Below are 14,964 nucleotides of genomic sequence, written 5' to 3' on the forward strand. Positions count from 1 at the left end.
ACATCCTGCTTACAGGATCTTAGATCAGACAGGAAGGTTTTTTTTTAAATTTTCTTAAAAAAGAATGTGTCTGACAAACCAACAGTGTGGGATGAGTTTATTAAAACCACCAAGCTCAGAAGAGTAAAACCTGTTTACTGGAAATAAAAGGTTGCATAGATGCGTCCAGAGCTTGGTGAAAGTCTTGGAGAGCCACCTGATTGCAGGCAGGAGCTCTTAGCTTTCCCTGCCGGATGAGGGAACACAGTTCATCCAGCATGACTCCAAACAAGCTTCCATCTGGGGAAAAAAAACATTTTCGTTTATCAGATTTTGCTTTTTATTTTTAATCAGGGAGTGTTGAAACTATCTTACCAGAGGCGTGGTCTCTTTTCCACTGAGTGACCCAAAAACCTCGAACTTTCACATCTTTAAAAATGAGTGCACTCTGAAAACAGAAAAATTTATATTAAGCTTTTAGAAAAACAGTTTTGGTTTTCAGAGTTAAATACCACTTATAGAGAACTGATCTCAGCTTTCACTTTATTGCATTTTCCTTCTTACCACAGGCACAGTAACCGGCTGTTTTGACATGCCACCATAAGTCACCATTGATCCTCCAGTCCTGAAAGATTGGAGCAAATGTCTGTGGGTGACGGCCGTGTGACATTAGCTGACGCAAGATTCCTTGTAAAATCCTTTGAGTCAACTGTAAAATGTAAATGATTGATGATTATCATAGTTAAAAATAGACATGATCTAACATGCTTACTGTAAGTGTCGAAGGAGTTCCGTGGCACTTCTGCCTCCAACACCATTTAATGCCAGTTTTGGCTTTGGACATGACTAGCCATAAAAAAAAAAAAAAACAATACCCCATTAGAAAAAAACAAAACTAAGTGGTCATATCTCTGACGTTATCTTGAAATCCACAGACCTTGAACACTTCCTTAATCTCAGGCCGTCGCAGGGCCTCTTCTTTGATCACGTGTGTCGCTCCAATGGCTTTCAGTCTTTCACAGAGCTGGGCGAACTCTGGTCTTTGAAGAGGAAAAAAAAAAAGACACTGCCACAATAAAAAGGGCACAAAAGTCACACTGAGCACTTTTTTCTAGAAGCCGTACTGCTAAGTTTACCTGTCTCTAACAACGTTTATGGTGTTTATTCCCCTTGCAGCAGCTATTTGAATGACAGCCTGCCCAACTCCGCTGTTGGCTGCATTCTGGATTATTGAATCACCTGGACGGACACAAAACAGAGCTGCTTGATGTGTCACAAAGTATTTGTTTGTGAAAGCTTAAAGACCTGATGAAAATTGTGTTTTTTACCATGTTCTTGTAGCATTTTTTCATGATGGAGGACATATATGAAGAAAAATATTCTCAAAAGTGTGTTTCTGAGTATTTCTTTATTCAAATCATTGGGAATCAGGAGCAGACACAAAAATGCCTCGTGGGTTTACTCTACGCCAACAGTCTTGCTGCACTGCAGAAAGTTTGTCTTGAAAACGACACCTGTTTTGGGCTATAAGTGTAATCATAATTAAAAGACCCCTGGGAACGCTTTTACAGCAGATCAAAAGATGATTGGAGTGGGACTTTAATGAATATCTATTATATGATTTTAAACGTGTCTCTATTAGTCTTTGAGTGTTCAGGTTTCAGTGGCTGAAAATGTAGGTTTCTGTATTCAGGAGGTTTACCTGGCATGAGATCTTCAAAGTCAACCAGCATGCGGAAGGCAGTGCAGGGATTCACCCCCAGTGTTGCAGCAGAAAGCAAGGGAATATCGTTTGGAACGGAGATGACATCCTCCTCAGCAAACACTGCCTCTGTCCTCCACGTTCCTGCACATGCAAAGACACACAATTCTTTTTTTTTACATGAAGGCTAGCTGATTGATGCGTGTTCTTTAGGCAGTAATTTACCAAGACCAGCATCTCTTGGAATGACCCAGTCTCCTACTTTGAGAGTTTTCACCTTCTTGCCCGTCTCTATGATCGCACCCACACCCTCATTCCCACCAATAGAAGGGAGATCTGGCAGGATCGCGTAGGTACCTGGAAGAATTCAATGCAAATCTAAGGATGATGCTTGAATACTGCTGGCCAGTGCAAAAATACTTTAAAAATACCCTGAATCATGTTTATGTCAGATGGGTTGATTGGAGCTGCCAAAAGTTTGATAAGAACATCCTTTTCTCCAGTTGGTGGAAGGTCTACATTCTTCAACCTAAGAAGTACATCTCATTTAGCTCTAATAGTGAAATCCAGGATATTATGACAAGATATATGTGTTAGAATAAATACAAAAGCATATTTGCGGATACAGTCGGGCTTTCTTACTGAAGCACTTTTGAAGGGTCTCCGTGGTTAGTGTAAACCAGAGCCCGACAGGTCTTGGTGGAGCGTCCAGCTGAATGACTGAAGTTAGAAACGTTAGCATCTCTGCACCCCTTTAGCAGGGCAGCCGCGTGCCGCCTCATGCTAGGAGTCTGTCCTTTAAAACGGACTATACGGAGCGGCGACCACATCGTTTTAGAACTAACCGGCAATTAACAGGAAGCGTAACTACAAACACCGTCTTTAAAAGTAAACTCGACAAGATTCATTAATCTGACAGCTGAGTCTATGTGGCAGCCATGTTGGCTCATGAGATAAGGTCAACAAAAAACAGCGACTCCCTGTGGATATATATGTGACATAAATAGTTTGCTTTTGACTAAAAGCTAATAATTTTAGAGCATGTTTTCCATACCCGAAGTATGAGTAAGAAGTATATGTGCGATTTAAAAACAAAACAAACAAAAAGAATAAAACAACCATTTCCAATGCTTTGTAAAAACAGTTTGTAATAAAAAAAAGTAGTTTCTAATTTAAAAAAAAAGTAGTTTTAAATCAGTTCAATTTATCTTAATTTAACAGTGAAGTACTCTTTTAATCACGAATATAATTTTAAATAAAAAAAAATGGGATTCCCCATTAAAAAAACTTTTTCGGGAGAAATCCCCACATTTCCGGTTGCGTCATCGCAAACGGGAATGAAAAATTTATTTTAAAAGCAGAAGGATAAAGAGTTTTTTTTCCCCGCCTTTTAAAAATAATATGTCAACATTTTCCATCCCCCAAAAGACATCATGTTGCTTTTTGTGGAAATAAAGTGTTTACAAATCGATGAAATCATTTTAACTTGTTTATTAACTTTGTTTTATAACAAGACTTAGGGTACAGCCCTTATTTAACAATAAGACCACAAAACATTAACAGATTATGTGTTTCTTGATAAATTAAGTGGACCCATTTTTTTTAATCTTCTTTTAGGACGCAGTTTTTTTTATAAATTTTGAAATTCAAGCTTTTCTTGTACTATCATTGTGTTAAAATTTTATGGAAAAAAAATCATTTTAATTAATCCTTACTTCACCATAACTAAATTAAAAATGCTCTGAAGTACAGTGCTACCTTTGCAAGTAAAGAAATTTGAACGTAATAACAGTCGGACAAGGATATTGTGCAATAAAGAAATCGCCACTGAAAAACACACTTGATTTGTACAGTAAGTCTATTACATTTTGGAAGTGACTTTGCAGCACACGACATCTAAAAATAAACTCATTATGGATTTTTAATTTTTTTTTGTTTTGTTGACACGCTGCTTTTGCCTCATGTGCTCCTTGATTAAAATATGAGTAAATCCAGTCAATGGAAAATTACTGAAAATGTGGGCTAAAAACTGGAAAAAAAGCTTTTACAATAAGGGTACACTCAACAGAAATCAAAACTGACTTTTTTATTATGAAAAGGAGCAGATCTTTACACAAAGAAACATGATCACAGTAATACTTTCAAACTTTACATGCTGTTATATCGCTGAAAAACTAACCAGTAAATTGCCTGAGTTCAATATGTCTGTAGTTTATTGGCAGTAGTTAGTTATACATTCAACATATTAATAAAAGCACGTTTTTTTAAGTAACCTTTGTCTTTTGTACCTGATAGAATACAGCACCATAAATTAAATGGCTGATAGTCACAAACCACTAACTAAAAAAAAAACTTGAGAAATTTCAAAAGTTACACTGAACAGAGCAAATCTCAGGCTCAACAATAAAATCACAATAACACACCACTGATGTGTTGAACAGGTTGGTTACAATCACAATGTCTGGCGTTAACAAAGTAGAGCAAAATATTGCAGACATTATAACACTTTGATCCAAACAGTGGCCTCCCAAAAGTTCCTAGTAGAGTTTGACAAATGGCACAAATAATTAATGATTTTTAAAAAGTTTTTGATTTTTGCGTGTCCCTTTATTTTCTTTTTTAATAATATGATAAAAATAATTTGCTCATATTAGAGGATATGTTGGCACTTGACATAATGGATAAAAAAAACTGCCCTGAAAAGTAAGCTGGCTTTACGACGGCACTTTCTCATTTCTTTGAAAAACCTGAGTAGAATCATCAAAACAGAGTTTGATTCTCTAAAACGCCAGAATTTATACAAGGCATCACCTTGCATCGAAGTATGGAATAGTATGCGTGTCAATCATTCGTGACATTCTCCTTGTCACAAGCACTGATAGTCTGGAACACCAAGTATCAAAAGTTTGAGAGGAGACGATGATTAAATACTACAAGCCCCAGTCCCTTTACAATCTTCTACGACATCCCCATCTACAACGATTACAGAGGAAAAAATACAATAGTAATGAAATACTTTTTTTTTATATTGTGAGAAAGAATACAGAAAAGCATTGTATGGAAGGATGAATCAAAAGACCTGAACATTTACTGTTGTCAATTGCAGCCGTTGCTTCTGTGACCCAAACCTTCACAGTTTTCTAATGAAAGTCCAGTAAATAAAGGGGGAAAAAATAAAAGAATACAAACAAACTGCACCTTCTCTGGCCTTCTTTTCACATCATGAGGATGAGCATTTGGATCCCTGCTTTGTCATACACTAAGACTCTGTGACTCCTTCCAGTCAATCTGAAGGGCTCCCTGAGTTTCAGTTTATTAATTCCTGAGATAATCACCGTAGTAGATTATTTTTCTCCCGCAACAAATTGGAATTGAAAATAAAAAGTATATAAAAATCAAGATATATATTCAAAAATATAAAATAAACTGAAATATTTACATATAGATAAAACAAATTGATGCATCTTACACATGATTAGTGCAGTGACATTGCATTGGATATGGCATAGATAAGGATGACAATGATCTATTTTGTCTTAAAAGGCTCATTAAGCACTCACATGAAGAAAAAAATAAAATACAAATAAAAATCAAATTTAAAAAAAACCCTCACAGTTAACACCAGACCTCATTTTGCCATGTGTGCAGCATGTTCTTTATATTGTTACTCTTAACTAGTTATAAAACTATGTGTTCATACTTAATTAAATTAAGGAAAATTGCATGAATCAAGCACATATGTACAAAGCAATGAGAGTACCTGGATGTTAAAAGTTACTAAAATATAAAAAAAAATCATAATACAGATTCAAATGGCTTTGCAGTTTTCTGGTGTCTGTGCCCAAAACTTCATTACTGAGAGGTCTCAACAGGATCAGAGGGTGAAGCTGCAGTACTCTTGAATGAAAATAAATAAGTAGTATGATCTTTTTAAAAAGGCTTTAGAATAATTTTACATATATATTAATTGGATGTAACGTCAGCTTCTCCTGTAAAACGGGAGTAAAATGCTGATTAGCTAGCTAGACCTACATGCAACTCTGTGCAGGCTTGGTGTTCCTGAACAATCACCCTTCTGCAGATTATAGGGAGGTCAAAGTCTTAAATAACTACCTAGAAAACGATCATACTGGATATAAATTAAAGCGCCAGTCTTTTCACTAGCATCGCAACGTCTGATTCTTCCTCGTTGTTGTTTTCCTCAAGAGGAGAAGTAGCAGGACTCGTCAGTATTTCAGCCCATGTCAAGTCTTTCAGAAGTGTGGTGTTATGATTTAATCAAATCCATGTTCAAGTCATTCAAAAGCAGCATTTTCTTTAACACATCTGGCACGAAAAAGTGACACCTTGCAGCTGACGGTGGCCGAAACGGAGCGTTATGCTGCCATCTTTGGGTCTGATTGTGTCTTTCTTTACCTGCTGATGGCTGATGGTTTAAAACTATAGACTCTGAGCAATTGTGAAACTAAATTGCAGCGCCACTTCAAACAGTACAACTGACCACCTTCTGTGAAGTTAGCGGTTAGTGGTTAAAAGCGTTGTGACACACTTCATAAAGATGGTGAAAAGTGTAGTCTTTTCATGTTGACCTGCAGCTGAGGAGACAAAGAGATTAAGATCTCTAAATATTATATAATGCTTCCATTTTCCTCTTTCTCCCAAACAGACTGAAAATCTGCACAGCTGTCGTCTTTTCACATTAATAGCTGTACCTTAAGTCGACACAAAGCCAGCACCTGCGGAGCAACACGAGGCGGTCATCACTGCAATTCCAAAATATCCCATATCATGTCGACTGAGTGTAAATACTGTAGTGCAAAAGGGATTTGATTTAACCCTAACATACAATCTCCACTCTCCAAAGCCCTAGTCTGAGAATTTCTGGTGATTGTAAGCAGTGAGGATAATAGAGCAAACATGCACCAGTGAGGTAGACCAGACTAGCCAGCTAAAAGATGAATGACAAAGAAAAAATAATCAACGAAACATATATATATATAACTGACCAAAACCTGAAAACAACTTTTGGTCTGACATTCATTTGGCCCCAGGAAAACTGGATGGTCAACTGCAATTTTGAAAATACCATTTCATTGCCAATAGCTATACCCTTAAACCCATCAAAAGTTTTTTTTTCCCCCTATTCTGTCATGAACCCTCCCAGTGTGTGATATGCACACTAACATTCATTACAGAGCAACTAACTATTACATGTGGTGTAAAAGTCAGGAAAGAGATGAAATTGTAAGGCAGCAAAAGCATCAATCTATTCTAACCACGCGGAGTCTTATGCATATATTGCGGGTGTTTGAGAGCCTCGAGAAAAGGCTCTTTTTTTCACAGAACCTGTGAAAACCCGTGAAAAACCAAAGTGTTTTTTTTCCCTCTAACAGCAGTGATTCGTTCATCTAGCAAGCTTTGCGAGTGCAATTGTACAGAAGTCTTCCTGAGTGTTACACCAGTTGGAAAAAAACATTCTTCATGAGTATTTTTTTTTTAACCTGAGGTAAATCCAAAAGCAGCTTCAGCAGCTGGGAAGGAATCGTGTGTCCTTCCTCGCCGTCGAAGCAATTTGATTGGCTTCTGTGCTTCATCGAGGCCCGACCTTTAGTTTAATCTGACGTCTCGGGAGGCGGTGCCGGGTGGCTGTAACCTCCCTCGTCTCCTTTCAAGGGAGACGGTTTTCCCTGAGAGCTTGGTGAGGACTGTTGTGCTTTGATTGGGCAGCTGGCGACCATGTGATCGATGCTCTGGCAGAAATGGCACTTCTTGGGCTGAGGTGGCAACTTACACTCTTTGGCATGGTGGTCCAGACCTCCACAGTTGTAGCACCTAAACAGCAAAAGTGTTTGATCATTTTCTACACAAACAGATTTAAATGTATGGTGTTTTTGAGTGTTTTTTGGCACTCAAATACGTGTTTTCTTTGGAGACACAAGAAAAAAAATCACAATATTTTAATCAAAAAACTTTATCTTCCGTTTAAAAACTGACAGGCTGGTTGGAAAATCTCTGTTTTTAAATAAAAACTGAGATTTTCCAAAAAGAGTAAGTGAACCAGTTTGTCTAGTGGAAGAAAGACAAGCAACAACGGAGCTAAATGATAATAGTTCTTTCTTTAAAAAAGTAGAAAATCCTTTAAAAATATTCTAAACCTTTTATTAAAAAAACAAGATAGAAACAGGTAAGAGGTTTCATACAAAGAAAAAAATGTGTTTCATAATAATTTTATTTAAGGTATTAAAAAAAGTTACAAATTTAACTTTAAAACACAAAAATATCTTTTACACTAATTTGAAAACCATTTTAAGCATTATATATTGTCAAAACTTTTGAAAGGCAAATAAACAGCCAGTTTTCTACTTTGACCACTAGGTGGCAACATTTCCCGTGAGTTTGTCAGCTGAACATAAATCTTTAGAGGGCAGTTCAGGGCATGCCACACTGCTCCATATAAAGAACAACTGATTGAGGAGTTTTTCAGCTGGTCATGTTTGTTACATGATGCAATTCTGCTTAAAAAAAATCTCTAACATCAGACAATGTTTAGGAAATGTGGGTCTTCTTGCTTGTTTCAATTCTAGTTAATATTTTCTATGTTGAGAAGAGCATATTGTTTTTGACAAAAGCTTCCATTTGGACCTCATTGTATCAAATGTGTTATTCTTTTCATTAGAGATGATTTTTGGAAAACTCTACATGGGGTCATTGAGAGCAACCAGCGGTGACATTTGCCAGCACTGTTTAGGAAATGATCCATAGAATGGCCACGCGTACCCGGGTGGAAGACAGAAGGATGGTGGGCGTGAGGTGGACATTTTGTGTCTTTGTAGCCCCCCCCCCCCCCCCCCCCCCCCCCCCCCCCCCACGGCTACCTTTGTGGCACCAGATGAGGTTCGGAAGGAGCAACTGCTGAGGGGTCACCATGGCTTTGTAGCATTGGCCGCTTGGGTTGTGTCAAGGTCTAAACCATCCCATGACAGAAGTTCCCTACTTCAGCACCTATCAGGAGGCAAGTGGAAGTGGTCCCCTTTGTGTATAAAAGCTGCAGTAATGACCTCTGAACCCTGTCACCCCAACCCCCCCAATCCCATCCGAACCCCCCCAGCTCTCTTCCTTTTATTCGTACGCAGTCGTCATGACAACAATGACCTTTCACCCGCCACCCTGGGCTCCTGCATCTGTTATCAATTAAAAAGATAGGAGCTTTTCCCCTTTCCTTTTTTATCACACACACGCCTGGATGCATACATATGAATTTGTTTATGATGGTGGCGGAAACAACAGCAGTTCAGCTTAAAGTCAAAACTTTAGTTAAAAAAGACTCAATATTCATCTTCAGAATCATAATTGAGTTTTCAAGATATTGTGATCTGTAACAGAGACGCAAATCCGCATATCACGACTGCACAATGAAGTGTCCGAACTATGTCCGCTCTATGCAATGTTGTGGTCAAAGTATTGAACCACCACAGCCTCCCAGGACTCTTTGAGGTAGTAATGATCTCTGTTCTCACACTCACTTCTCTCTGGTTGTAATCACTCCTGACAGGAGGTGAAGATGATACACCTCTAACCCTTCGCCATGCCATGTCCCAAATTTCTCACCCTCACTTTAGCTTTTTTTGTGGTAATAGGGACATTGTGGCCGTCGTGCCTAGGAGCACATTTGGGTGTTTTGTAACCTTTTAACAAGAAAAATTCAATAAAATTGAATTTTGTTTTTTAGCTTTATAATATGTTAACTGTTAATATTGGATGGGTGGATGGATGCGTATTTCTCACTTTTGTCAAACAGAACTTGGTTAAAACAATTTTCACAAACTTTTCAATCATTAAAGTTACTCTAAATCTAATAGCAGAACTGCTCCTCAAAGGCTGAAACTGTCAATTGTTAAGTTTTGTTTTAAGGTGGCAAAAATGGTAGAAAATTTTGGGAAAGGAGAAAGTAGAAAGTAGGTTGGTCTGAATTCACCAGGGACAAGCAGATTTAAACAGTTATTGATCCAGGTCACACGTCAGGCATGCTGACGTGACCCCTGCCTGGGTTAGAGCTGGGGGGTTGGGATGAAGTAAAGGAAGAAAATTGGGAGAGAAGCGAAAACAGTTTGGAAAATCTCATGGAAACCAAACAAGACTTTTTCTGAACAGGTCATTTTCATTCTCCAGATAAGGCAACTAAACATTTCTTTACTGATTTGACAAATTGTTTAATGATTTAAGGAAGTACACTACTGTAGATTCATTTTTGTTGAATTATTTGCTCATTTCTGCTGCATGGGCATTTACAATTTAAAATAATAGTTTTACAACAGCATTGCAATTATAACCAGTTTCTAATAAAACAGTTTGAGGACATCAGTCAAAACTAAGTACATTTTTTTAAATACAAGGTGCCTTAAAATTGTTTTGAAGTCAGGTCTTTTTTAGAACTATAAATCTATTGCAATTGTCACGATAATCTTTCCCATATAAATGCTTTTATAAAATATATAGTTGGTTTGCTTGTTCATTTCAATAAATAAGTATTTCTGGCATTTATTCTAAGTAATTTTAATTTGCGTCAGGTGAAATTGGTAATGGGGAAATTCAAAGATGTAAATTTAAACCCCCTGTTGCTCTCCAATGCTCACCTGGAACGTCGCTTTTGGACCTTTTTGCCTTTCGGTCTCCGCTCGCTGCCCACACAGTAGATGCCTCCTGGTCCTGTGACTCGCTGGGACTCCAGGCCTTTTGATGACTTCTTGTAGGTAAACTCAACTGCTTCTCCCTCTTTCAGGCTGCGAAAACCTTCCATGTGCAGCTTACTCTGACAAGAGGGAAAATAAAAATGTTTATTAGTATGGAAGTGTTGGATGATGCGGTTTAAAACGTCACGGACATCATACATGTGATGGGAAGTGAGAAATACTTTAAACACATTTAAGGAATCAGATGTCCTCATCTTTCCCACATTACCACCACATTAAGCTTGCAGAGAGTCTGACCTCTGGGAACATCCCCCAACCATTCTTTCCAGCCTGATATCATCAAAGCCTGGTGGCACTTATCAGATATCTGTTAGTCTAAGGTGATCTCCAGTCCTCGCCTAAAAAACAAACAGCCCCCCACAATCCCCTCTGGTCCCTGTCTTCCTGGTTGTTTGTGCACCACCAAGACCCCTCGTTGTCCTTTCATTGTGTTGGGAGTGGTAAACCTGGCGAGGATAACCTTCACCCCCCCCCACCCCACCACCACCACCACTGGAGGAACAGCATTCCACTCTGCTGCCCCCACCCCCAACCCTCTTCCCACCCACATCACAAAGCTCCACTAACACACTGACCACCACCACTAACCCTTAACTACAGGATGCAGGGGTTGGTGCTCGTGTTGGGGGTGGGGTGACAAAGCAGCAAGGCTTCTCTGGGAGGTTGGGGGGTCAGGGTGACATTCTTCGGATGCTTGTTTGGCAGAGACAAGAAGGATATCAAGTGAGGAAAAGCACAAATGACTAATATCTCCCCAAATATTGCACCTGTGACCCGGTTGTTGTGTCAAAGGCGTGACCGGAGCTGTAAACTGCAAACACAGCTGCTTTATTTTCACAAACACGAGGCTTACCTGAGGTGGAAAAACATTTTTTTTTCTTCTCAGCCCATTCAAAGAACAATTCGGCTACCTAAAGCAATGAAGCCACCCAAGGAAAGGAAAGGTGTGGTGCAGGTTTAAGGATAAATCCTTTCAACTGCATAACTCCATCATGGGAAACCCCTCTGTAAAAATCCCTTGGTGCGGCTAAAATTAACCTGTCACGCAGACTGCACACTGTTGACATAGATGGAGCTGTGCATTAATTTGTCAGGTTTGTTTTGGTAGACAGTAATCCCTTCTCTTTGATTGTATTCTGAGCAAAACCAAATCTTTTGACCAATGCTCTGTATTTTTGTCTGAGGGGAATCAAACAGAGCACACAATATAGGAAGACGCATTCATGACTGATGGAACAAAAAAATAAAACATAGAAATCTGTAAAATGCTCTGTTCGACTATAAAGCTAAAAGGACAAACACGTTCTACACAGGGTTTAGCTTCAAGCACAGCTCCTGAACAGCAGGATGACACAACTGTTGAGCCATGACACCTAAATGGCTCATGAGAATTCGGCCTCTGTCCCATCAGGCCTATCTGCCTTGGTGACCATTAACCCACTTCCTCTCCCGTGTGTTACCATCCCCACCCCTAATAATGGATGCTCACCAGCAACAGCTCCAACAGCCGGCTCTGAGCTTCTATACTTGAAGGTTGCAGAGGTATAAGACGCGTGAGTTCTAGAAAATTTTAAATGTCAATTAGGACTAAGAAAGACATCAGAGCAGCGAGGGACAATGGCAGGACTTCTGCAGAGACAAAGAGGGGCTCTATCACGACTGAGGGGTGCTTCATTTCGGTTGCATGGCTCTATTGTCCACCTGCACAAAGAACGGATGACGTTGTCAAATCATCCACACGTTCACTAGTGACAGAAATTTAACTTGATTGGCATCTTTTTTAAGGATCCACGTGTCCGATGTGCACCGTAATTTTATCAAAACATTGTAAACCAAAATGAAAAATTGTTATTTTTACTCATAATGTGTCAGAAATGAATCCCGAGTTTGAAAAAGTTATCCTTTATAAAAAATAAAACCTCAAACATGGCAGGTTTAATGCAGGTTTACTCTCAACTGCACCAGGGTTTTGGTTCACAATATGAGTAATCAAGTGTATATTTCCTGTAAGTTTCAGTTGCGCCAATTCCACAGAGCATATATGCTTCTCTCAGTATGCATCACTGTAAAGAAATGCAGAAATAACAGAACAAAAAGCAGAGAACAGGAACAATCAGGTTGTGAGAAAAAAAGCTTCTGAATGTTTTAATGAAACAGATGTGTAGGAACAAGAATCTTTACCAAAATAAATCCTGGGGTCTTCTTCAAAGAAGATTCTTGGTTGTAAAGTATAGGTCTGTACCACACACAGAGGGGGTTGAAGAGACAGCCAGAGAAGCCTTTAATCACTTTATGACAGGAACTTTGAGGTAAAAGAGCTGCCGGTGAAGATGCCTCTCATTCACATGCTAAACCTTTATCTTATCAGGCAGAAATGGAGCTTCTCACTCTTACACAGCAAGAGGAGGAAAACCCCAACTTCTTCAGTTAACATTTTGAAGGTGGATAAAAAAGGAAATCTTTTTTTTTTCAAATAAAGATAAATCAAATATTTAAAGAATAATAAAAACCTAAAGTGCAGGGAAAAAAGGGTTGAGAAGAAAATAATACTTAAAAGTCTTTGGGTAGCAAATCAGGTACCACAGAGGAGGGGACAGATGAATAATAATACATTTAAAAAAATAATCTAGATATATCAGCTTAAAAATACGTTGGTTTTTTGTAGCCTAACTTGGTAAACAAAAAGCGTATTTAAATAATTTCAAATCTTTAGGACTACAATGGTGTTTTTCTCCATTAAAATGTCGTTTTGAGACATTTTAATTAAAAGGAGCTACATTTTTTTTGTCTCCCTCGCGCTGTTTTTGGGGTGAAAGTCTCATGGAGGCCCTCTGCTCTCCTCCAATCGATTTTTTTTTTTTTTTTTTTGCAGAAAATGGAGCAGCAAAAAAAATCAAATTTTGGAGCAAAAGTTCCTGATATTTTTCTGTTTTACGCACTTTGTTCTTGACCTTTTTATCCCCATACCTGAGGTAAACCTTTCAAAGTTTTTAGCATTTTCATACTGGGTGTTTGTGGAGGGCACAAGAAGTAAATTCGTTAAGGGAGCTCACCTGGTGGACAAAGACATCCACCGGCTCGTCCAGCGGCACTCCCTCCCGCTTGGTCATGGACAGAAACCCAAAGCCCATGCGGACGTTGAACCATTTACACACGCCGGTTCCATGGAATGACTGCGAATCCTCCTCTGTGCTCGGTCCTTCGTCTTCTTCTGTCTTGCACACTCCTGTGGATGAAAAAATGCGCGAGGGACACTTCAAACCCTGCGCGTAAAGCCAGGACGCACGGATCGAGCCAAAACTGTCATTTGCGTAACTTGGTACAAATCGATGACTTAAGTCGGAACTTTAGTGTAATTAAAAAATAAAACCTCTTAAATCTCCCTACACGTTGAGGCGCGTTTGATTAAAATTAATGATCTTGCAGGATTCGGCGCGTCAGAATTTCAGGAGTTGGAAGCATCACGTGTTTGAACAAAGCCCCCCAAAATGTTCCACTGCAATCGGACCGACAACGTCAGAGAAAACAACTTCATCAACTCGCAAAGTTTAGCGCATCAAGTTACTCAACCTGGGAACTCCTGGTTGGAAACAGAACCCATGTTCTTCAGGTCGGGTTCGGGTCAGAATCTACAGTCACGTTACAGTATCCTCTCCTGCGCGCGCACAAGGTAATCCTCGCAGATTGCCACTTTCATGCAAAATGCTGTGAAAAGCAGAAGCGGCACAGCAAGAGGGAGGAAAGCCAGGAGGGAGGTAAACAAAAGGGGGCTGGCAACCTATTCCTCCTAAACAATACGAGGTGGGGGGGTCACCGGGGGAGGAATTTCTGCTGAAGACCCCCACCATAATATCTGAAACAAAACAGCCTTCTCCATCTCTAGAAAGGACTTTTTTTCTTGTCTTTCTTTCGTTTTTTTTTTCTACTTAAAAAAACTCCCAACGTACCTTCTGCCATGTTTGTGGGCCCCCTTAGTCGCAGAGTGCGCGGCTGCCGAGCCCCAGATGTCCGCCTCCAAACGCGCTTCAAGCTCTCCTGCAGTGATCAAGCACTGCTGGTCAATATAAATGACTATTTCTTATCCAACAAACCCCCCACACTCTCGGTCATGTCCACGTGATTCACGATTACAGTCCCCAAGGATACATGCATTGTGTGATGGAGGGGCCTATCACAACAAACGCACATTTCAATATTCTCATATATATTTTTTCCCACATTGAGATCCTTTCTGCTGCAGCAGCAGCTTCAGATTTATTGCCTTTTAGTTTTCTGGTTTGTCGTTGGCATCATTTTTGCATAAACGAGTTAAACCTGCTGTACTTTTGGATGGTTCTCCCCCCAAATATTTATGCGTAAAACTGCAGGGAGACGCAAAAAAAAGGTCATTTTGACCAAAAGGTTTGCAAGAAAAGTCAATGAATGTCCCAATGAAAAATCTGGGACTTTTGATAAAATAATTGCCTTGGTTGGTAGAGTTAAGGATAAAAAATAAAACACATTTTTAGTGTTATTTTTATTTATTTTGTTGGT

The 14,964-nt window shown here is 39.2% G+C and overlaps 2 protein-coding genes across 3 annotated transcripts; both read right to left on the minus strand.

The window, feature by feature from the left end:
- Positions 1-82: 82 nt before the first annotated feature.
- Positions 83-2,652, minus strand: mecr (mitochondrial trans-2-enoyl-CoA reductase). The gene is made up of 10 exons (XM_004078272.3): positions 2,324-2,652; positions 2,113-2,210; positions 1,907-2,038; positions 1,682-1,825; positions 1,116-1,218; positions 917-1,019; positions 752-825; positions 544-604; positions 355-427; positions 83-279 (listed from the first exon to the last, which is right to left on the minus strand). Exons 1-10 carry the CDS (start codon positions 2,509-2,511, stop codon positions 116-118), a joined length of 1,140 nt encoding a protein of 379 aa, XP_004078320.2. The 5' UTR covers positions 2,512-2,652; the 3' UTR covers positions 83-115.
- A 1,100-nt stretch (positions 2,653-3,752) lies between these two features.
- On the minus strand, positions 3,753-14,487 carry LOC101169811 (protein lin-28 homolog A). 2 transcript variants are annotated; one of them, XM_004078286.4, is made up of 4 exons: positions 14,379-14,487; positions 13,485-13,657; positions 10,315-10,490; positions 3,753-7,513 (listed from the first exon to the last, which is right to left on the minus strand). In XM_004078286.4, the coding sequence occupies exons 1-4, from the start codon at positions 14,386-14,388 to the stop codon at positions 7,294-7,296; spliced, it is 579 nt and encodes a 192-aa protein (XP_004078334.1). In that variant the 5' UTR covers positions 14,389-14,487; the 3' UTR covers positions 3,753-7,293. The 2 variants fall into 2 exon arrangements, with proteins under 2 accessions (XP_004078334.1, XP_011483924.1); XM_011485622.3 differs by lacking the exon at positions 14,379-14,487 and adding an exon at positions 14,002-14,156.
- Between the last annotated feature and the right edge of the window lie 477 nt (positions 14,488-14,964).

This window comes from Oryzias latipes, chromosome 16 (genome assembly GCF_002234675.1).
Source record: "Oryzias latipes chromosome 16, ASM223467v1".
Taxonomy (NCBI): Eukaryota; Metazoa; Chordata; class Actinopteri; order Beloniformes; family Adrianichthyidae; genus Oryzias; species Oryzias latipes.